The following is a 24,596-nucleotide window of genomic DNA, read 5'->3' as shown; positions in this document are numbered from 1 at the left end:
AATCTAATGCTTTTAATGTGAATGCATTTATCCAATTAGATTCTTGGTTTCTGATGCTTTCATTTCTTTTCTTGTTCCTATTTCAACAGTTTGCTTATACAACTAAGGAAAAAAAAAAAGGTAAATGCTTTAATGGATGTTGTGGTTTGGCAGACACATTAAAATTCAAGAGCTTCAAAACACAAAGTTAAATGATATGATTTCCTTCTTTTTGGGACAAGATGGGAAAAGCATGTGGTCCCACATCTATACCTGGCACTTTATGTATGGCATGGCTGAAATCCACCAGAACAACTAAGTATTAAAAGTTTTATTGCAAGTAGGTGATTATGGTAAAACACAAGCTGGTTTTAAGCAGATAGCATCTTATTTCTTTCTTTTCTATGTTCATTCTCCTTAGGAAATTATACTCTGGCCTTCCTAGGCTACATTACTTTCTCTTGGTCAATTTCCAATCCTATCAATTCTTCCCTCCTTTTTACATTCAATACTTCTGTAAATGGACCAAACAATTAGATAGCCAAGGGCAGGGATACACTATAGCCAGGGGCACAGTAAGTACATTTACATATGGATTATTTTCCTATTCCATATTTATAAATTTGTTAATATAAATTTTTAAAGAACTTAATGATGTTAGCCATTTTCTCCAAATGGAGAGACTACACCTTAGGATGCCTGATACTTTAAGCATCTCTAAACTCAAAGATTAGTTTAAGAATACATTAGAAGCTTGAGATGGATTATCCAAGTAAAGTCCTGGTGGTTTTTGCCTATTGAGCATTTTCTGATTGGCAATATTACAAGATTACTCTGAATTTCCTCAGATCATTCCAGTATTCTTGGTCTCAGTTTAGAAAAGTTCTAGTGTAGCTCCAATTATTAAACCATCTCTGAAAGTGTATAACTCAAATTGTGTGAAAGTTTTGTGTGTAACTACTTAAATGAGGAAAAATCTCTTATTGACAAGCAGAGTCAATATTATGATATTCTCCCGCCATTTAACTTAGCACTCACCTTGAAAATTTCTGCCATTTTTCGTTGCTGAGGCAATGAACAGTGATTTTCTATAGATATTATGATAGGCAAGTCAGAGTTGATGAAGGCACTGCGATCAATGGCTTCAACTACTTCCTATGAGAGCCAAAACATAAGAATAAATACATCTTTCTAGGACTACATATGATACATAAATTATTTTTCCTAAGAAAAAATGCATAGTGTCATATGGAACAAGATTCTTATAAATATTGCACTTTTTAATTTGAGAGGCATTTAAATTGTCAGCTCAAATCTGTCTCAATGTGGAATATATATATTTATCTATATCTATCTAACTATTCATACACACACACACACACACACACACACACACACACACAGTGGTTGACTGGTTGTCCTTCATTCTTTAAAAAAAAATTTTTTTTGGTCCTTCATTCTTAAAGAGGACCAAGATGACATCACTATGTTAGAGTCAAGTTAGTATGTCCAACTATGGCTGATCAGAATAATATGAGAGCTTGGAATGCAAATGTCCCTATGAACATTTGGGGTGGATTCTCTATTTCTGTGCATATTGCATTTCTTCTGAGCTAATTCAATTCTGCCCATAGAACACAGACCTTCTGTGATGAGGGCACACCATGCTAAGTGTGCCAGTATCTTCCACATCATAAATCAATTCTCAAGTTCTTGAGACCTTAATAGTATCTTTGTGTCAAATTTTCTGTGAGCACTTGAACAATGTGCTCAGCCCAACAGAGTTGTGCTGTCTGCAGTAGGGTTAGAACGCTTGGCAGTTTGCTTTGAGAAAAGACTCTGTGTCTGGCACCTGACCCTGCCAGGTGATCTTCAGAATCTTCCTAAGACGATTCCAACAGAAGCTATTCAGTTTCCTGGCACGGCGCTGGTACTGTCCAGGTTTCACAGGCAGACAGCAATGACATCAGCGCAATGGCTCTGTAGACCTTCGATTTGGTAGGTCTGATCCCTCTCCTCTCTCTCACTTCCCTTCAGAGCTTCCCAAACACTGAGTTAGCCCTGGCAATGTGTGTGTCAATCTCATCATGCATGTGGACATCCCTGGAAAGCATACTGCTAAGGTAAGAGAACTTATCCACGGCATTCAAACGGATAGTTCCACATATGGATGGTGTGGTGATGGTTAATGGAGGACTGTTTTCTTGGTGTTAATTGTTAGGCCAAAATTAGCACAACTAGCAAAGAATTGATCCATACTTTGTTGCATCTCAGCTTCAGAAGCTGCATTGAGAACACGATCATTTGCAAACAAAAAAATCATGCACCAACACTCTCTCCACTCAGTGTCTTAGCTGACTTTGATGCCGTGTTTGCCCTCACTGAAGGTGCCTGACAACTTGGCTGAAAGCTCATGGGAGCGAGCACACAGAACTTGTTTAGCTCCTCTGGTACCTGGGAAAGCTCGAGAACATTGTGCATTACGCCAAACCTGAGCCATCATGAAGCTGACGTACTATCCTGATGAATTTCTGTGGGCAACCAAAGTTGGACATCATTTTCCATAAGCCCTCACAATTGACAGTATCAATGGCCTTGGTCACATCTATAAATGTGTACAAACCTCTATTCAGCTTCTGGAATTTTTCCTGGAGTTGTTGGCCCCTTCTAAAGGCACACTGGCTCTTAGGTCAATGATATTTCAGTGTAGGACCAGTCTATTAAGGAGGCCACTGGCAAGAACTTTGCCAGCAGTAACTAAGAGAAAGAGACTCCCCTGTGATTGTCACAGGACAATCATCTTTATAGAGATGGAAAGTGGAAGCATCCTTAAACTTCTGGGGCATAACCTCTTCTTGTTACATAATCTGGAAATTTCTATCAGCTTTTATATGAGCAATAGATCCCCCTCCCCCAACTTATAAATCTCAGCTGGAATAGAATCAGCACTAGGTGCTTTGCCACATAAAAGTAGCCTTCAGTTGGAATTTTGACTAGAGAGTGATTGCTTTCAAACTGAGGTAAATAGTCAATGGCTTCACTATTGATTGAGAATGGTCTGTTGAGAACACTGTGGAATATTCAACCCATCTCTCAAAGATCATGTCCTTATCACTAGTTAATGTGGCTTCATCAGCACCGACTATCTGAGAGACAGATGTAACAGAGGTCTTTGGCCCATAAACTGTCTTTTATGAATCATAAGCACACTTTGGATTGCTACTATCAGCATAAAACTGAATTTCATCTGCCAAGAATCTTGCAACTCTTTAAGTACTTTCCTTTTGAAGGAATGGAATGTTACCTTTTTAGGTTTGGATGAACTATCTTTCTGGTATATCCTGTGGAATTCTCATTTTTCATTTACCAGCTTCTGAATTTCCCCATTAGTTTCATTAAACCCATCTTGATGTTATGAGTGTTCTGACCCTTATCTGGTTAGAACTCCCGCAACATTTATATGTACACAGGTATATGAAATCATTGAGCTTCATTTTGTAATTAAGAATTTATCTCTTTCTATGCACATATTTCCTTAAAACATTCAGTAAATTTTTTTTTTATCATGGCTATATAGCTAATTGCATATAAAAATCTGGGGTGAAATAGTAATGCCACCTCCTGACTATCTTCAAAGTAGTCCAAAATTGTGACAGTGACATAGCCCTGAAAGTGTCGATTGGTATTATGGTAGTATACTTCCTCCCGGAAAAACCTCTTTAGCACATGCTACTTTGATTCTAAACATTGGAAATGGTGGCAGTAGATTGGTATACCCACAGGATGGTGGTAGTGGTAGCAGTGGTGATGAAGGTAGTATCAATAGGGAAGGGAAAAAGTTTGGGGCAGCTACTGCTAAAACCCTTTGGGATCTCTTGTGTTAATGGTGAGTTACTCCTATTGAAAGTCATACAAAAAACTGAGCTTTCACTGCCAAAGTGACTAAAGAAATTTTGAAAGCCTTGTAAACTGCTAGGCAGTTTTGTGGAGTCCACTATCCACAGTCAATCATTTGGCCAAGCTGAATGCATGAACTGGCTATTTGACAACTTCAAGAGAATTTATTATCATTAATAATTAGAATATATTAGTAACATAAGATTTGCAAAGCACTTTAAATACATCTCATCTGATCCTCACAACACTATTATGGAGTATATTATTATTAGTATCCCATTTTATAAAGAAGTTATGAATTGCCAAGCTATCATCTGAGGCAGGATTCAGAGCGATTCCAAATTCAGTACTTGATGTTTACCATGTAAGTATCATGTGTACTGCCTTAGACAGAAAACGCAAACAGTAACTACCTTGAAGATCACATAACTCCTGGGTGGGCACAACATGTACACAGAGAAGTCATCTGAGCTGCCATATAAGATAACTTCAGGTGGTCAAAGGTGCTAACAATGTGGGGGGGAGGACAAGGGAGCAGGACTAGGCACATCTGAACTGAGATTTGAAGCAGAATAAGGCAAAGAATGGGGGATGGTTTGTACAAATGCAAAGAGGTAGAAAATAGAATGTTGAGCTCAGAGAACAATTAGTCTAACTTAGGTGGAATGAATGTGGTGGAGTAATCTGAGGTAAGGTTGGCAAAGTAAGTTGAGGGGAGAGAGAGAGAGATTCTATATGCTGGGCATTATGCTAAGCACTTTAAGATTATCATCTCATTTGATAGTCATGACAGTCCTTTAAGGTGGGTACCATTATTATCCCTGTTTTACACAAATAAAGTGACTTGCTCAGGGTCACATAAGCTAGTAAATGTCTGAGGCTGGATTTGAACTCAGTTCTTTCTGACTCCAGTGGAACCACTTAGCTATCCCTAAGAAATAGATTTTTTGAGGAAGGCCTTAGATGCTGGGTTGAAGAGTCTATATTTATTCTTAATGCAATAAGGAGCCATTGGAAATACTCTCTCAAATATATAAAGGAGACTTGCAGAAAAGAAAAAGGAGAAAAAGAAAGAGAAGGAAAAAGGGTGAGATGTCATGGAAATAGAACTGAAGGGAATTTGCAATTGATCGAATGTAAGGTGTAAGAGAGAGAAAATAGATTCAAGGGTGACATCCAAATGTGAATGACTGAGAAGTGATAGCATCCTCAACCAATCAAGTAATCTATAAGATTTTAAATAAGCACTTAATGTATGCTGAGCACTAAGCATACAAAAAAAGCAAGAAGAGTATCTAATCTCAAACAGTTTATAGTCTAGTGACGCAGATAACATGTAAATAATTGGAAACATAAAATATCAGAATGGATAGGAATATTTGGGGGATTGTGGGTTGAGTGGGGAATCAAACAATAAACTTTTATTATGATGTGTCAAGCTATATATTGCTGGAGATGCAAAACTGAGAGTACCTATTGTCAAGGAGCTTACATTTTTATAAGGGGGATACAACATACATGTAAATGAGTATTTTGTCACATTCATGCATTGTAACTTATTTAGCTATTCGCCAATTAGTAAGCATTCCTTCAGGTTTCCATTCTTTGTCACCTCAAAAAAGATAATAAATATTTCTATACGTTCTTAATTTGCTTAGGACTAATCATTACTTAATATATTCTCCTTTAGTTTCTCCCTTTTCTTTTTCTTCCCATTCCCCTGTTTTTTTGGAAAGAATTTCTGTACCCAAGTTGTGTACATATTTTCTTCATTTATTTAACCAGTTCAGGTGAGAGTGATGTTCAAATGTCAGCTAGTCCTTACAACTCCTTCATGTTTGTATAGATTTTTATTCTCTTATCTTAACCTTCTCTTCCCTTCCCATTATATTCCTATTTCTTTTCCTTTCCATCCTTCTTGTAAGTTCAAGTCATAAAGAAGCATTCTTAAATCCACTAATTAGGCTCCCTTTATGACTTGGGATGATAATATATAACATCTCCCTATATTAAAAAACTCATCTTTTTTTTTCTCTTGACCCCAATGTTTAAATATCAAAGTTTCTACACAACTCTGGTCTTTTCATCAAGAATGCTAGAAATCCTCTATTAATTAAAGGTCCATATTTTGTCCCGGTAGGATTATAGCAAGCTTTGTGGAATAACATTCTTGGCTGAAAGCCTAGATCTTTTTCTTCTAGAATACCATGTTCCAGACTTCCATTTCTTGACAATGTTGAGTAATCTGGACTTGTGTGTGTGTGTGTGTGTATGTGTGTGTGTGTGTGTGTGTGATAAAAAATATAGATGCAGAGTCTTAATGTGTATAATTTTAAAATTCTTAAATAAAATATGTGAAGAAGTTAAAACAACATTATGATGAAGATTATATACTTTGATTAGCATAGCTTTTGGTGGGAAAACACAGTGACTCGTCAGTACTAAAATTTTTTTTTTTGGATATTTGCAGCACATTTTTCTTTGACCTAAAAATGCTGGATTTTGGCTATGTTATTGCTGGAAATTTTCATTTTGAGGTTTCTTTCAGGTAATTGGCAAATTCTTTCTATTTCTGCTTTTCTCTTTGGTTCTATGAGAACTTTTGTTCTTTGTGATTTTTTTTGAAATACAATGTCTAAGCTCTTTTTTTGGTCATGACATTTAAATAGTTCAATGATTCTTAAATTCTTTTTCCTTGATCAGTTTTCCAGCTCAGTTTTTTTTTTGATACAAGATATTTTAAATTATCTTCTATTTTTTAATTGTTTGGTTTTGTTTTAATATTTCTTGTTGTCCTATGGAGTTGCTCTTTGGCTTTTATTTGTATATATTCTAATTTTCAGAGAGTTTGTTGCTTAGTTAAGGTTTTTGTACTTCTTGTACTAAGTTATCAATTCCCTTTCCAATTTTTTCTTCCATAGCTCTCATTTCTTTTCTATTTTCCCCTTCAGGCATAGAAATTCAAATAGGTAAATTGCCATTTTTATTTTGATGCATCCCATTTTTCCAATTATTTAGGTTTACCTTTATTTGTGTGAGTGTTTTATAGCTTTACTCATATAGTCTTCAAGTGCATCTTTGAAGGTAGATTCCCAAATATTTAAAAAATATGATATTTTTTAAATGCAATTTTTTGTTTTAACTTTTTGCTAGATTTTACTGGCATTATAGGAAGATGCTATAGTTTGTATGGGTTTATTTTCTAGGTCTGTTGAAGTTATTTATTGTTTCAATTAATTTTTAGTTGACTAGGGCTCTTTAAGTAAATCATCTTCATTATCATCTAAAAAACTGATAAATTTGTCTTTTATCCACTATTGCTTATTCCCTTAGTATTTTTCTCCTCCTTCTTCTCTTACTCTTCTTCTTCTTCTTTATTCCTCTTCCTCTTTTTCCTCCTCCTCCTCCTTTTCCTCTTCTTTTTCTTTTCTTTTCTTGCTACCTACACCCAGTATTTCTAGTATTATGCCAAATAATATGCCATTGCTTCACCCTTGATTTTATTGGAAAGGATTGTCATATCACACATATAAAGGTGGCTCTTAGTTTTAGATATATGTTTTATCATTTTTAAGAAATGATAATCCCTATGATTTCTAGTGTAAAAACCATGTATGGCATTTTTTCTTCATCTACTGCTTTATATATTTCTTGATTTTGTTATTAAAGTTGTCATTTAGTTTTATAGTTTTTCTAATATTAAACCCATCTTATTTTCCCACCAAAAGCTATGCTGATCAAAGTATATAATTTTTATGATAATGTTGTTTTAACTTCTTCACTTACATTTTATTTAAAAATTTTAAAATTATACACATTAAGAATCTGCATCTATAATTTTTTTTATCAATTCTCCCTAATTTATGGATCAAAACCATATTGAATTTAAAAGGATCTCTTCTTTTACTCTTTTTACAAACAACATAGTATTATGGAAATTAATTATTCTTTGAACATTTGATAGAATTCTCTGATTCCATTTGGTCTTTGTTATTTTTTGGAAGCTTACTTATGGCTTGTTCAATTTCCTCCTCTGATATTGAGTAGTTTTCAATTGTTTATTTCTTGTTCTGTTAGTTTAAGTATTTAAAATTTTTGTAAATAATAATTTATTTCATGTAAGTTTTATTAGCTTTTAGCTGGGTAAAATAGATTCTAATAGTATCCTTTATTTTTCATTTGTTGTGAATTTATTTTCATTTTTGATATTGGTAATTTGGCTATCTTCTTTCCTGTTTAATCAAATTGCCCAAAGATAAATGCTTAAAAAACCCCCACAATTCCTTGCTTTATTAATCCAACTCTTTTTTTTTTTTGCTTTCATTTTTGTTAATCTCATCTTTGATTTTCAGGATTTCTATTTTGTTATTTAATGAGAGCATTTTTACTTATTTCTAATTCACTAATCTGTTCTTTCTCTTATTTTTAATAAAATGTGTTTAGAGATACAATTTTTCCTCTTGGGACTTCTTTGGCTGAAACCCAAAAAACTGGTATGTTGTTTTGTTGTTATCTTTAAAGAAATTACCTATAACTTTTATGATTTACCAATTATTTAGAATTAAGTTACTTAGTCTCTTGTGGACTTTTAATACTTTTCCTGAGGCTTTTTATTTAATATAACTTTTAGTTCATTATAGTCAGTAAAAAATGTGTAGACTATTTCTGCCTTTCTGAATTTGTATGTAAGGTGTTTATATTTTAAGAGGTTTACTTTTTTCAAACGTGCCATCAAAAACTTAGAAATAGGTATACTTCTTTCTAATTCAATCCCATAATTTCCAGAAGTCTATCAAGTCTAATTTTTCCAAAATTCTATTCAGCACCTTAATATATATTTATTTTTGGCTAGTTATCTAGGGCCATTATCTAGGAGTAATTTGAGGTTCCCAGTACTAATAAATTTTTATTGTTTCTCCTTGTAATTTATTTATTTTTTCCTTTTAAGTATTTATAAATTTAGCCATTGGATATATGTGTGTGTGTGTGTGTGTGTGTGTGTGTGTGCGCGTGTGTGTGTGTGTTAAGTAATGAAATCCACTTGTCGTGTATGTAGTGTTTCTCTTTATTACTTTTAATTAAGCTTATATTCTGTTATTGCCATGTCTGAAATTATAACTGCTATCCCTAGTTTTTGTTGTTGTTGTTGTTGTCTAGCTGAGGCATAATAGATTTTGTTTCAGCTCTTTATATTCAACTATGTGATGCTTTATGTTTCAGGTTTGTTTCTTGTAAAGAATATATTGTTGAATTTTGATTACTAATCCATTCTGCTAACCTGTTCTATTTTATGGGTGAGTTTATTCCACTCACATTCTTAGTTAAGATAGTTAATTGTTTATTATGTGATCTTGAGTAAATCACCTAACCTATCTGTCTCAGTTTCCTCATTTTCAAAATGGGTATGACAATAGTGCCTATCTTCCAAGGTTGTTGTGAAAATCAAATGAGAAAATAATTGCAAAGTACTTAGCACTCTGCCTGGCACAGAGTAAATACTACAAAAATATTAGCTATTCTTATTATTTATTTGTTTTTAAGGCCACTTAATTTTGATATATTTTTTCTTCTATTTTCTCATTCTTTTGAGAATTTTTTTTTTGTTTTAAGAATTTTGTCTTCTGAAGTCATTAATTTGTATTTGGTCCATTTTAATTTTTAGGGAGTTTGTTACTAGACTAAGGTTTTGTACCTTTTTTGTTAAGTTGTTTTGTTAAGTTTCTCTTCAATAGCCTTATTTCTTTTAAAATATCTTTTAAAATTTTTTTAGCATAACTTCTTCAAAGATTTCTATTTGTTTTTGTGGGCAAATTGTTTTTTTTTTCTTTCAGGTTTTGATTGTAGGTAATTTTGAATTACTCTTCTTTTCTAGATTTGTGTCTTGGTCATTCCTGGCATTACAAAAGTCCTTTGTTACTATTTTTTTTTTGTTTACTCATTTTTATTGCTAGGGCTTGGGGTTCTCCCCATTCTGGGGATCAGATCAAAGGGCAAAATATTCCTTTGTTTCAGGAATCTTTCTTTGGGTCAGAATCTCCCCTTTCTTGGGTTAAGATTTTGACTTGTTCATTTTCCTTTACCATTGCACCAACGTTCTCTTCTCCAGCAACAGACCTTAGTTGAAACCCTTTCCTTTGTAAGAGGAGAAAAAAGGAGAGGCTTAAAAAAAAAAAAAAACCTTCACTTAAATCTGAGGCTGCTCTTCTCTAGCAGAAATTGATTTAGTTGTAGTCTCTTCCTTGAAATAGAGTAAAGAAGAAGAGCTTGTTTATTTTTATTTACCTGTTTATGTTCTTTTCAGTAGAGGAGTGACTATCTCTTTGACATCTGTGAAGAAGATGAATTCTAGAGAGGACTGTTTACAGGAAATCAGAAGTCTATTGCAAGAGTGAAAAGTGATGAAGACTTGAAAGACTATAGACAGAAGATGAGATTTTGAGGAAAATCAACAATATTTAACAAGAGACTGATGTGGAGAATGAAGAAGAATATAGTCAAAGTTATTTTGGGATTATGAACCAAGAGTGAATAAAAGGTGATATTTTCTGCAGAAGTAGAGAAAACAGGAAGAGGAGTAGATTTATAGGGAATTATAATAAAAAGTAGAATAAGAGTTCTGCAGGATACAACAGAAGTGGAGGATGGAGCTGGACAATGATGATGTATGGATAAAGTTAATACAAAAGTACTAATGGGAGTAAGAGGTCAAGACTAGGGAAGGGAGTCTATGATTCAGAATTACTGGGATTCAGAGGGGATCTGATCCATTTTGCAGAGGATTGCTACTAATTACTGAGAAAGAGGTAAAAAGCAGTAGAGTGAGGGTGGGTGAATGGGATGTATAAACAGAAGTAAGGCAAATGGCAGGATGTCTTCCCTATCTAGATCCCAAGGACCCTGTCAGACATCTGGATGGGATGAAGCTATCTGGTGACAGCTCAATATAGAGATGAGGTTAGACTTCCTTTGGCAACATTGAGCTGAGATACATCTAGGTAGAAATGTCCAGCAGGCAGCTGATTATAAGAATGGAGTTAAGAGGAGAAGATAAAATCATAAATCCAGAGTTGATGTTGACATCTGAGATCCTCTAGTTCAACCTACTCATAGATGAGAAACTAAAGTCTGCAATTATCAAGCAATAATTAGGCAATTAGTCTGCAGCCCATAATTAGAGATGGAGATATTGACTCCTGGATTTGTTTGTAGGGTCTTGTTCCCTAAGAAAAAGAAAAACATCTTTGCTCCAAAGTTTTCTGATGTTTGATTAGAAAAGGGAATGAAATGATATCCAGACTCTACCCAAAGACTCTATGTGACCTACCTGGGATGAAAGTCAAGGTGGAATGAACAAGTGTGTTCTATAACATATTGTAGCCTTCGTAAGGAAGGGCAGAGTGGGGTTCATGAGTGTGAACTGGAAGCAAAAAGCAACATAGTGGTAGACTTTAGTAAAGTAGTTGCTTTCCTTATGAAAAAACTTCTCCCTCAGCCCAGGCTAATGAGTAATTTTAGACTTACTTTTTGATTAATCCAGTTCTTTTTTTAATTGTCTCATAAAGATTATTGATTTGGAGCTGGACTAGAAGTAATCTAGATTATTCTAGACCATTCTCTTCATTTTATATAGGGGGAAACAGGCTCCCAAAGACCAAATGATTTGCCCACCATTACAAAGCAGATCAAGATTTGAATTGAGTGACTGACTCTACTTCTCTGGGCTCAAATTCTCTTCCATAAGATTAGTGGGTTGGACCAGATGATCCTTAAAGTTTCTTTCAACTCTAAATCTTCGATCATTCATTATTCTCTGACTCCTTGAAAGTAGGTGATAGTTGCAACAAATTATATCTATATACCATAGGAAAGAATTATTATTTTACTGAGCTTAACCCATCAATATATATTTATTGAGTTTCTACAATGTGCAAAGGCACTATGTTATAGAGATACACAATCCTTGCCCTGAGGGTATTTAAATACCTGTTAAGGAAATAGGACCTGTGCTTATCAAAATGCAAGAAAATCATCTTAAGGTAGATAATTATTAGCACAATGAAAATGGAAACACTTTGGTCAGAATCTTTACACTCAAAGCAGGTCTAAAAATTCTGAATTATGTCTTACAGTTACATAATAACCTAACATTCTACAAAACAAAATCTGCAAAGATATTATATGAACTACTCTAAAATCTTACATTTGAAATGTAACTATAAAGTGATGAGATTTTATTGTGCATAGTTTACATAGTATAGAATAATTTATTATTTTATAGTTGGATCTCATATATGTGTGTATATAAATCATCTCACCAGACTACCTGCTAGAGCTAATCTGGCCTCAGATACTTAACACTTATTAACTATGTGACCCTAGGCAAGTCACTTAATCCCAATTCATCTCTCTCTCTCTCTCTCTCTCTCTCTCTCTCTCTCTTCTCTCTCTCTCTCTCTCACACACACACACACACACACACACACACACACACGATACATGGATGATACTTTTTGTGACTTCATTTGAAGATGACGGTAAAGTAAATTTACCTTGAAGGGAATCTTGGTAGTAAGTGTATGTCCATGATAGATAATTGGCATTCCATCATCACCATCCCAACAGTCTAATTCCACACTCCGACAGCCTTGCAGGAGGACCTGTAACATCATAAACTCATGGAATTTAGTAATGGAAGACATCTTTAACATCACATGTGGTCTTAGTAAGCTTGGGAGTGCTATGACTCCTAGTATAATGCAAGTCCTTATTAGCTTTTTTTGGCTGCCCCATCACACCTGTTGATTAATATTGTGATTTTATATAATAAATGCTCTTTTAAAACTCAGTTATTATTAAATATAAATTATAGGACTTTATATTTAATTAGACATGGCTGGTTCACTTAAAAGAGTAGAATAAACTACATAATATAGAGAATAGCTTCAGCTAGTTAAATAGCTGCATTTATTTCAGAAGGAAGTTAACGGTAATGCCCAAAGTTACCTTCTTTGCCAGCCAATCCTAAAGAATTTAGAATATGTACTTTAAGGTATCCTTATAAAGTACAGCTTTTGTTGCAAATGCTTTGGCTACTTCTCTGATTTGTTCAGAGGTGCAACTTTCATATAAATGAATGTGTGATAGAACCTTTAAGATTCTGGAACATGATGAAAATACTCCTAGTTTTATGTTAGAGAATAATCTTGTATTGAATGGCATGGCTGGTAAGTGTCAATGATGTCTCTTTCCATATCAAGAAAAGTTTAATCCTAAGGATAAAATTGATACTCAGAGATACTGAAATGAAATTTTGATGTCCACATAAAATTTTCCTTTTGCTGTTCTATTTATTTTACTAACAAAGCTCTTAAAAACTGACTAAGGATATAACACAGAGCCACTTCTTTCCTTTCCCTAGACTAGGAGCAAAAGGTTGCCTTTGGAAACAGTATGCCTAAAACAAGTTCCCTCCACCCTGACATTGTGGTAAAGTGCTGAATATAGCATTCCTATTCTGTTTAAGGAACAGATGTTTATTAAGTCCATAAGAAACGCCAAACTCCTGTGTGACTGGTGTTGCCCATTCTCTATTTTGGTTTTACTAGGGACAGGTAAGTAGGAAATCAAAACAATGTAATTTAGTTAGGAGGCTAATGAAAGCCAACCTTGAAAGAGCATTCTAGGTCCCTGACCTCTAAATGCTTTAACTAGGCCAGGGCTAGCTTTTCACATGCAAACCAGGGCTGCCTTGTAAAGAAATTATCCTGTCCTCAGGAATTTAAGGCAGAGGACATTCATCTTTCAACCAGAACTAATAGAGTCCTGCTGAGGGCCCATAGAAATCATCACTCAGAAATGTAAACGTTGACCATCAAGATGACTAGGGCAGGATTCCTTCAGGATATATCACAGTTGCTTCATTAGTGCTGTTTGTCTGAAGAAAACTCCCAGCACATGCAGGAGAAGAAGGAAGTAAGAGCGTAAATAAAAACCCGCACTTCATCCTACAGATGACAACCACTGTATTACAAAACGTGGCCTTTCTTTAATTCACAATGTCAAGGTAGCTTGTTTTCCTTTGGTAACTGGAGGAGGAAGACTGAACACTTAGGACAAATTTTGCCAGTTTCAGTGTTCTGGTGGCTGCTACTATAGGCAAATGGAAGTAAGGAACACATCAGCTCTGGTTTGATGTGTTAGGATAACTTATTTCTCTTTGATGACACAGCTTTTAATTTTATAATGAAAATTAATAGAAAGTCAGGTTTGGAATACAAAATTTTTTATTAGATGATTTTATATAAATAGATCTTAGGTCACTGATAATTTAAAGCTAGAAGGAATCCTAGAGAGCATAAAGAAATCTAAAGGTCACATAGCAGTACTGAAGCAGTCTTCTCCAGACAAAAGTTTTTTTTTTTTTAAATCAGTTAATGTAGTAATAGATTGCTTAACAAATTATGAGGCAAAACAAACAATATTCTTTGAATCAAATTTTAGTAAAGTTTCATTTTCTATTTTGCCCCTATAATATAATGATTTATTTAACATTTAGCTAAGCTATTAGATATTTTTCCCATGAGAAAGTCTAATTTTAGAAGGGTAGGGCAGACAAGCTAGTATCTAAAAGCCATGAATCTACAACAAATGTCTTTTTTTTGTTAAAGAATAACGCTTAAATATGAATCAGGGAAAATGCTGGAAACAACTGTGTGCATAAACAGTTTTCCCACACATGTTTAGACTTGACATGCAATGGCTTAGAATATACAACATGTTTAAAGAATTCAAGGTCAATTTAAATGATCTTTGGTTTAAATAAACAAACAGTCTCATACTGAAAACCATGAACTAAGTTAAATTCTGTATACCTGGCTATATAGCTCCACTGAGGACTCTCCTTTAAGCTGATGTCCTGTGAGGTATGTGTTGTGTGAAGATTCAATGTAATAATAAGATAGTGGCAACTGCAATTCTTTAACATTCTCCTGTGATTCATCATTTTGGGAAGCAAAATTATCTTTATCCATCAGAAACCTATGTCAAAACATTATATTTTACCATTAATATTTAGCTAAACAAACTCCATGCAACTATTAGATAAGAAGAAATAATCACAAAAAATCAATTACCTGGAAAATCCTTCAAATGACATTAGACCTTGCTGATACATACTCACACTAGGCTCGAATTTCTGTAGGGGACATAAAGACCACATAATTTGAAACAATTAGAATAAGCATAATGGAACCAAAAACTTTAATTCATTCTTTAAAATATGTACTGTAACATATACTATTTTAATAAGAAAATTTGTATGTGAGTTCATTACATTAATATTCTGCTCTAAAAATCTAGAGAAGAATGAGTGTAGAAAAGCAAAATAAAATCAGAATCTATAAAAGGTTTTTAGCCAAACTTTCACCTCTTATCTTCATTCACAGTTATCTCATAGTACAGGCCCTTATTACTTTTTACTTAAATTACTGCATGTAGCAGTTCTGATTGAATAATGTCAATTATCACACCACATAGTTATATCTAACTGCTAGCTATTGATCAATGAACTTGGACTGATCACACTGAGTTTGATTTAATCACGTTATACAGAAGTGGGCACTCAGTCCAAAATTTATTGCATGTAAGATTGCTTATCTTTGATTTTTTATGCTAATTTAATCTATAAATTCTGTTTCAAATATGGTTAAATTTTAATTTACTTCTAACTGTGAACATGTGCTTATAAGAAGACATTCTCTGGGATTTGGACAGATTCTTAGAGGTTGGTTAGATAGTCACCAAAAATTTATTAAGTGCCTACTATGTGCCAGGAATTGTGCTAATCATAGATAAGACCAAGAAAGGTATGCTTATATGCTTGGTATTTAAGAGGTTTTTATTTTTCCCTCCACACTACAGAACTTTGTAGGAAAGAATAGAGACTGGTGAGAAATTTAAAAAAACCTCTGAGATTCTAGTGAGGGAAAAAAGACTCAAATACACATACCTGGATAATGCTGAGGATCTCATCATAAGTGTAGTGTTCCCCTTGGCAATTCACTAAAAAGTCATTCAGCTCTAATATGCCAACCCCACAGACACCAAGCGTGGTGCTTTCTATTCCAGAACCATTAGTCACAATACTAGCAGCTGCGATGGCATCAGATATCTGCCTCTGGTTGTCTGATAACTGTTGCCTATTCTTAATGAACAAGCCCAAGTCAGACACGTTCCTGGTTAACAAATCTAGAACAAAAACAACACATTAAACCTGAAGAGAAACACCCAATTAATTTCACAAAACTGATTGAGAAGTTGAATTCATAGGTCATAGATTCAGACCTGGAGGGACCTCACTAATCATTTCATCTTATCCTCTCATGTAAAGATGGGAAATGAGATCCAGATAAATTAACTGATTGACATGAGGTCATCCAAGTAAGTGAGGGAAGGGAGATTTGCATTCAACCCACAAAGTAATCAACCCTTTTTAGGTAGTTAACCAAATGAATGCAATGTTAGTTCTTTAAAACTCTAGGATAACTATAGGGCCTTTGGTCCAAATTTAGTTCAACAAACATTTATTAAATGCTTACTATAAGCCAAGTACTGTGGGAAAAATAAACAAAATTGAACAGTTTCTGCTCTTGAAGAGCTTATGTTCTAGTGGGAATGTCTTGCAAACACCTGAACAGCAAAAAGTATGAGTCAAGAACTGAGTGAGAGAATGTTAGCAGAACATGGAGTTTGGCATTCAGTGAAAACCACTTATTTTAAAAAATATATGGAAATTATCTGTGTCTGCCTCTCTCTCTCTCTCTTTTGTTTTCTATTTATTTATCTCACTTTCACAATTTATTCACAATAGAATTTCACAACTCTATTTATCTTAAATCACAATTTATCTACCTTATTAAAATGAAGTAATAAATTTGATTAAAACATAATTATGCATATTTCATGAATTGACAGAATGTAGCACATGCTTAATAAAACATTTGTTGCTCCCTCTCTTCCTTCCTTCCAATGTGTTTAAAGAGAAAAAAGAAATCATCTGGCCCAATCATGTTCATCATCCAAATGAAGCTCTTTGAAAAGAAATAGAAATAAACCTAGTTTCTTAATGCTTTTTAAAAACTAAATATCAATGACTAAAATCATCAGTAGTAAAAAAAAATGAACAAATAAATGAGTATGAATTCAATTTGCACTCCTTTCTTTGTTTTAAATAAGGCCATAATGGTTTTGGGTTCATGAGAACATGCTACACAACATAATATTTTGCAGCAAGAGAGAATGCAGAATATTCCCATATTGTTGTTATATATAGAGAGAATATCTCATAGAAAAAGATCTGAGAATCACAGTGGATGAAAATTAAATAAATCAATAAGAACACTGGCCAAGTTAAAAAATCATTATGACTAGATATATAAATAGCTAAATAATTTGTAGAAATTGTGAAGTAATCCTAATTTAGCAAAATAATATCTTCAATTTAGTAACTGTGTTTGAATCTGGATACAATCCAAAGAAGAGCAACGTATCACAAATTTAGAGGTAGAGAGGACCTTCACAGGTCATTTGAATTTGGCTCCATGCTTCAACTGCCTTCTCACCTTGGAACATTATTCTACTCCTTCAGTCTTCCTTCTCCCATTGGTGAATTCTTCCTGGAACTTTCATTTTGGGAAGGAATCCAGCTTGGTCCTGCTTCCTGACTCAGCTTCTAGTTTTTGGAATTTCCACAATGTGCCTTCACATGGGTACTGCCTTCTTCCCCACCTTCTTTGCCTTTTGGGGGCCTCTTTCTCACTAGAATGTGAGTTCCTTGAAAATAGGGGCTCTCAAATGCAAATTAAGACAACTCTGAGATACCACTACACACCTATCAGATTGGCTAGAGTGACAGGGAAAGATAATGTGGAATGTTGGAGGGGATGTGGGAAAACAGGGACACTGATACATTGTTGGTGGAATTGTGAACACATCCAGCCATTCTGGAGAGCAATTTGGATCTATGCTCAAAAAGTTATCAAACTGTGCATACCCTTTGATCCAGCAGTGTTTCTACTGGGCTTATACCCCAAAGAGATACTAAAGAAAGGAAAGGGACCTGTATGTGCCAAAATGTTTGTGGCAGCCCTGTTTATAGTGGCTAGAAGCTGGAAAATGAATGGATGCCCATCAATTGGAGAATGGTTAAGTAAATTGTGATATATGAATGTTATGGAATATTATTGTTCTGTAAGAAATGACCAGCAGGATGAATACAGAGAGGACTGGCAAGACTTACATGAACTGATGCTAAGTGAAATGAGCAGAACCAGGAGATCATTATATACCTCAACAACGATGCTGTTTGAGGATGTATTCTGATGGAAGTGAATCTCTTCAATAAAGAGAGCTAATTCAGTTTCAATTGAGCAAAGATGGGCAGAAGCAGTTACACCCAAAGAAAGAACACTGGGAGATGAATATAAACTGCTTGCATTTTTGTTTTTCTTCCCGGATTATTTATACCATCTGAATTCAATTCTCCCTGTGCAACAAGAAAACTGTTCAGTTCTGCACACGTATACTGTATCCAGGATATACTGTAACCTATTCAGCATGTAAAAGATTGCTTGCCATCTGGGAGAGGGGGTGGAGGGAGGGAGGGGAAAAATCGGAACAGAAGTGAATGCAAGGGATAATGTAAAAAATTACCCTGGCATGAGTTCTATCAATAAAAACTTATTTAAAAAAAAAAAAGAGAATAGGGGCTCTCTTTCCTCTTGTTTGTATTTCTTTTCTCACCTTGATTAACACAGTACCTGGCACACAGTAAATGTTTAAGGAATGCTTGCTGTCTGCTATCAGTGTGAAAACCTAACTTTTACAAATAAGGAAGCCGAGGCACGGAGAGATTATGTAAAACTGACTTACTAGGGTTTACACAGCTAGTAAGTGTCTGAGGTGGGATCTGACCCCAAGTTTTCCTGACTCCAAGTCCAGCGTCCTATGACGAGGAACTTATAAAATGGTCCCTGGGAGGACCTGCTTAAAACAGATTAAAAAAGACTTAGTATTAAAAGACAATACTGTATGTAAAGTGCTTTGTTATATGATATATATATATATATATAATGTAAGGAGGATGAAAGGAAAGAATTTATCACTCTTTCCACTGAGATCAAGACAAGGTGCTCTAGTGGACAGAAAACTAGAATTTGTGGAGTCAGGACAAACCTGGGTTTGAGTCTCCCCTTGGACACTTACCTGTTCTACTCCTTGACCAATCACATGTGGGCTTTCAGATTCCTGTCATCTGTAAAATAGGGAAAATACTGGCACCTGTCTCACAGAGCTATTGTGAGGGCAATGTGACAACACAGATCAAGTGCTCTGCAAATCTTAAAGCTCCATATAGATGCTGGCTAATATTATTATTACTACTGCTATCATTAAAGGCAGGATTTGGACTAGATATTAAAATCTTCTTGAGTTTTCAGACTGACAGTGAAGGACTGTTTCATTCTTTGCATCTGCATCTTAATTGCCTTTTAAGTATTCAATAAATGCTTGTTGACTGGCTAATTGATGGCAAGGGACCAATTAAATAACATTTAAGATCTTTGCTGCTTATTATATTATTCTTCAAATAATAATGACATTTATATAGCACTGAAGAACTTGCAAAGTATTTGATTTCATGACCACATCTGAATCTTACAACATCCTTTTAAAATAGTATTATTACTATGATTCTTTTTTACAGATGAAGAAATTTAAGCTCAGAGACATTAAATAATATGGTCTTTGGCCAGTAAGTATTAGAAAAGACATTTGAATGCAGATGTTCTTACTTTCCAGCATAACACTCTGTATTACGTTGTTTCTCTGAGTATTTTAATTCACATATATCAATAATATCTTGAAATAGAATGTCTGACTTTTTCTGTGAATTAATTACTAAATTTTAGCATATATTCAAATAAGGATAAGTTTTGTTATCTCAAGGTTTTTTTTTTTTTTTTTTTTTTTTTTTTTAAATATCAGAACTCACCTAAATCAGGCTGAAGGCCACTGGTATTTTCATCAATTCTCAGGTTTGTATAGAGTGGGACAGACTCAGAGCCTGATCGACTGCAGGGTACAGCATAGATGTCAAAGAGATCCTTGAGGTCCTTTCGACTTCGTACACTGATAATAATAATAATAATAATAATAATAAAAATGCTTTGTAATTAGTACTTTTTAAAAGCTCTGATGTGGAAAGAGAAAAACAAATTATGTCCTACCTGAATGACTTGAATAGCTCTACAAATTCAACAAAACTCATGTTACTATCTGAAACCATGAAATTTTGAAATCCCTTCAGTCCACCTTTAACTCGGCCATGCCAACTACTGCTGCTCCATGTACTAGAATAAAGAAATTACTATAATTATTCAAAACATAGACAATGACATTTTAGCATAGATTATCTTTTAACTAGTCTTACTTTTTATTGATATCTTATGATTTCTAAATATATTCCTCCTTTCCAACCCACTGAGATAGATCTTGTAACAAAGATTTAGAAAAGAAAGGGGGAAAAAGAATTTGGAAAAACTAGTTTACATTTTACTCATAATGTAATAATTCATACCCACAATCTCCTTATTCTATAACAAATGGAGCTAGATAATTTTTTTCTACTTTTTTCCTTGGCCAAACTTGCTCATTATAACTTACACAACATTCAAGTTATTTGGAGGAATCTTTTTGTTTTATAAATATGGTCATTCTGTATCTTATTTTTTGTTTCTGTTCATGACAATCCATGCCCCTTCATAATTGTAATACAATGTTACTGAACTATAAGAAACAATCTCTATATTGTTTCCAGGTCTTTTCTACCACAAAAAGTGCTGTTATAAATATTGTGGTGTATGTGGGATTTTTCTTTGACCTGGTATGTGGGTTAGTAGTAAGATCTTAGGTCAGAAATATGGACAGTTTAAACAAAACTTTTATAACATAATTCCAATTTTTTCCGTAGTGATTAGACCAATTCATAACTCTATTATCAGTATATTAGGATTCTTTCTTTTGGTAATCCCTCCAACACTACTTTCAAATTTTATAATCTTTGTTAATTTGTTATATATGAGTTCAAAACTCAGTTATTTTGATTTATATTTCTTTTGTCATATTTCTTATTATTAATAACTCATAGCAACCTTTCAGATATAGAAAGTCAGTCCAGGACTTGTGGAGGAGAAAGAAATTTGTGACCAAAGATGAACTAGAGACCATTACCGATCACAAAATAGAAAATTTTGATTATATCAAATTAAAAAGCCTTTGTACAAACAGAATGAATGCAAACAAGATTAGTAGGGAAGCAACAAACTGGGAAAACATCTTTACAATTAAAGGTTCTGATAAAGGCCTCATTTCCAAAATATATAGAGAACTGACTCAAATTTATAAAAAATCAAGCCATTCTCCAATTGATAAATGGTCAAAGGATATGAACAGACAATTTTCAGATGAAGAAATTGAAACTATTACCACTCACATGAAAGAGTGTTCCAAATCACTATTGATCAGAGAAATGCAAATTAAGACAACTCTGAGATATCACTACACACCTGTCAGATTGGCTAAGATGACAGGAAAAAATAATGATGAATGTTGGAGGGGATGCGGGAAAACGGGGACACTGATGCATTGTTGGTGGAGTTGTGAACACATCCAGCCATTCTGGAGAGCAATCTGGAATTATGCCCAAAAAGTTATCAAATTGTGCATACCCTTTGATCCAGCAGTGTTTCTATTGGGCTTATACCCCAAAGAGATACTAAAAAAGGGAAAGGGACCTGTATGTGCCAAAATGTTTGTAGCAGCCCTGTTTGTAGTGGCTAGAAACTGGAAAATGAATGGATGCCCATCAATTGGAGAATGGCTGGGTAAATTGTGGTATATGAATGTTATGGAATATTATTGCTCTGTAAGGAATGACCAGCAGGATGAATACAGAGAGGCTTGGAGAGACCTACATGGACTGATGCTAAGTGAGATGAGCAGAACCAGGAGATCATTATACACTTCGACAACGATATTGTATGAGGATGTATTCTGATGGAAGTGGATTTCTCTGACAAAGAGACTTAACTGAGTTTCATTGGATAAATGATGGACAGAAACAGCTACACCCAAAGAAGGAATACTGGGAAATGAATGTGAACTATTTGATTTTTGATTTTCTTCCCGAGTTATTTTTACCTTCTGAATCCAATTCTCCCTGTGCAGCGGGAGAACTGTTTGGTTCTGCAAATATGTATTGTATCTAGGATATACTGCAACATATTTAACATATATAGGACTGCTTGCCATCTTGGGGGGGGGGGGAGGAGGGAGGGAGGGGAAAAAACGAAACATAAGTGATTGCAAGGGATAATGCTGTGTAAAAATTATCCTGGCATGGATTCTGTCAATACAAAGTTATTATTAAATAAAATTTAAAAAAAAAAAAAAGAAAGTCAGTCCAGGAGGTTTGCAAAACTCGCAATAATAAAAATTTTAAGACACAATTGGAACAATTCTCTTAAAATAGTGTTTCATGTATGTACCTTTATGATTTGCATGCTAAAAATTTAAGACTATTTTATTATTTTTTAGTAACTTTTGTAAGGAATTTGGCTTAGACTCACTTCCACCCTTTACTCTATCTAAGCTAACCAGTGTCTTCCAAAGTCATTCTTAGAGTAATTATTAGTATTTGCACTAAAATGTTGACAAATCCTGAAATAATAGAATTATAAATATGTATCATCATCTTTAGGCTAATTATAATGAACTGCTTATTATAGATCTTGCCTCCATCTAACAGCTACCTGACTCTTAGGCCACTGAAGGTAATGAATATGTATGTGCTAAGGACAAATTATAAGAACAATCATGAGTTCAGAAAATCCTGTCCATACTCTAAGCTCTAAGCAACTGGCTAATCAAGGCTCCCAAAGATTTATAACTAGATGAGTAAGCAAGCTTTTAAGTGATAAAAGTAAAAGAGTGCTTCATGCTTCTCAGAAAGACATTAAAATAAGAGATACCTTAGAGATACACACACACACACACACACACACACACACACACTGCATCATCTCATGGCTACATTTCTATAATGTCAAAATAGTCTATTAATTTAGTTTTTAAAAATTTGTAAAAGTTGCAATCTTTGGTCAGTATGAGTTCAAACATTTGGTTTTACAAAAATTATATTTGTTCAATAACAAGATAGGATATTTTTTTATCAGATGTCTGTTCCATAAATAGACTCCTCATCTTCATATTTCTCTCATTTTTAGAATAAGTATGTCTCCATAGAGAAGGAACTTAATACATTTGCTAAATTTAATTAAACATTCTTATTATGGTAAGATAACGTAATGACAACATTAATTAACACAACATTTCTTCATGGTAGCTCTAAGAGCCCTGCTGCTACAGAACACATACATTACTTGAAGTTGCTGAAACTTTTTTTAAAAATTGCTCAGATAGCACGGGTCTGTATTCCAATTCAATATACATTTAATATTGAACATTTACAAGACACTTTAGAATTTCTTAAAATTGTTTTTAACACATGATCTACTTTGAGCCTCACAACCACCCTTATGAAGGATCCCCATTTGACAGAGAAATAAAGGCCAAATGCCCCATCCAGGGTCACACAGTTAATCTAACTCTTCTACGTCCAGGCTTCATGTTACCTCCTGATTGTCCTCCTTCTTATGTTGTTTCTGCTTTAATGATTACTTGGAGCTCTTTATCTTTTTTTGGCTCCTCCAAACCTGGCCATCTCCTCCATAAGCACCCTGAAGGTCTCCTGCTTGACCTCCTCTCAAAGTTCTAGAACTTTTACAATATCGGACTTTGACAATGCTTCTCCGAGCCCCCCAGAGCCTCTATGATCATCAGCTGTGTGTCCTCTTAGTAAATCACTTTTCTAGGCCTGCCCCTTCTCTGCCTCTTTCCAAATCACACCTGACCTGTTTGAAGACTCCGGAGAAGAAATCCATTCCCTGTTTAGTCAGCCCAGCTCTAGACCTGTCTTTTTTGTACCTACTTGTTGCTTCTGGTTGTGTCCTTGGGGACTCCAACGAAAAAGAACATTATCTTTTCCACATATTTACCTTTTAAATATTTGAAGACAACTGTCAAATGCTCCCTTCCCCCACAGATCTTTTTTTCACAGTTTCCAGTTCCTTTAACCAATCCTGACATAGCTCTTGGCTGCCCTCCTCTCTAGCCCATCAATGTCATTCCTAACATGGGTTACCCAGAATTGAACTGCATTTTCCAGATGTATGTGGCTCTCCCACTCACCTCGCTGGCATACTAATGTCTCCTAATGACAAAACATGGTAAATTCATGCAAAAATGGCAAAGGTAAAAATAGATGATGCTCACTCAGATTTACCACAATCCATCTTCTTAGGATTTAAGAGAATTCATTAGTCATCCAGTCCAACTACCTCATTTTATAATGGAGGAAGCACAGACCTAAAGCTATGAAACAACTTGCTCAAGATTATGAAATGAATAATAGCTTACATTTATGTACTGCTCTGAGGTTTGCCAAATGCTTCATAATTCATTATTTCATTATTGCCTTTAAAGCAGTGTGGGATGCCTCTATTATCCCCATTTTAAAGACAAAAGACTAAGGCCAGAGAAGCTGA

General features: G+C 34.4%; 1 protein-coding gene across 2 annotated transcripts in view; it reads right to left on the bottom strand.

The window, feature by feature from the left end:
* Positions 1-24,596, bottom strand: part of PLCE1 (phospholipase C epsilon 1) — a 307,874-nt gene that overhangs the window by 75,249 nt on the left and 208,029 nt on the right. For both annotated transcript variants that reach the window (XM_051981681.1, XM_051981682.1), the window contains exons 11-17: positions 20,160-20,282; positions 19,925-20,061; positions 15,884-16,122; positions 15,009-15,070; positions 14,748-14,913; positions 12,426-12,533; positions 1,018-1,134 (exon numbers count right to left, since the gene is read on the bottom strand). In XM_051981681.1, the coding sequence (XP_051837641.1) occupies positions 1,018-1,134; positions 12,426-12,533; positions 14,748-14,913; positions 15,009-15,070; positions 15,884-16,122; positions 19,925-20,061; positions 20,160-20,282 (952 nt within the window). The remainder of the gene's footprint in view (positions 1-1,017; positions 1,135-12,425; positions 12,534-14,747; positions 14,914-15,008; positions 15,071-15,883; positions 16,123-19,924; positions 20,062-20,159; positions 20,283-24,596) is intronic.

Source organism: Antechinus flavipes, chromosome 2 (assembly GCF_016432865.1).
Source record: "Antechinus flavipes isolate AdamAnt ecotype Samford, QLD, Australia chromosome 2, AdamAnt_v2, whole genome shotgun sequence".
Taxonomy (NCBI): domain Eukaryota; kingdom Metazoa; phylum Chordata; class Mammalia; order Dasyuromorphia; family Dasyuridae; genus Antechinus; species Antechinus flavipes.
The sequence above is the reverse complement of the archived record's forward strand: the minus strand, read 5'-3'. Positions and strand labels throughout refer to the sequence as shown.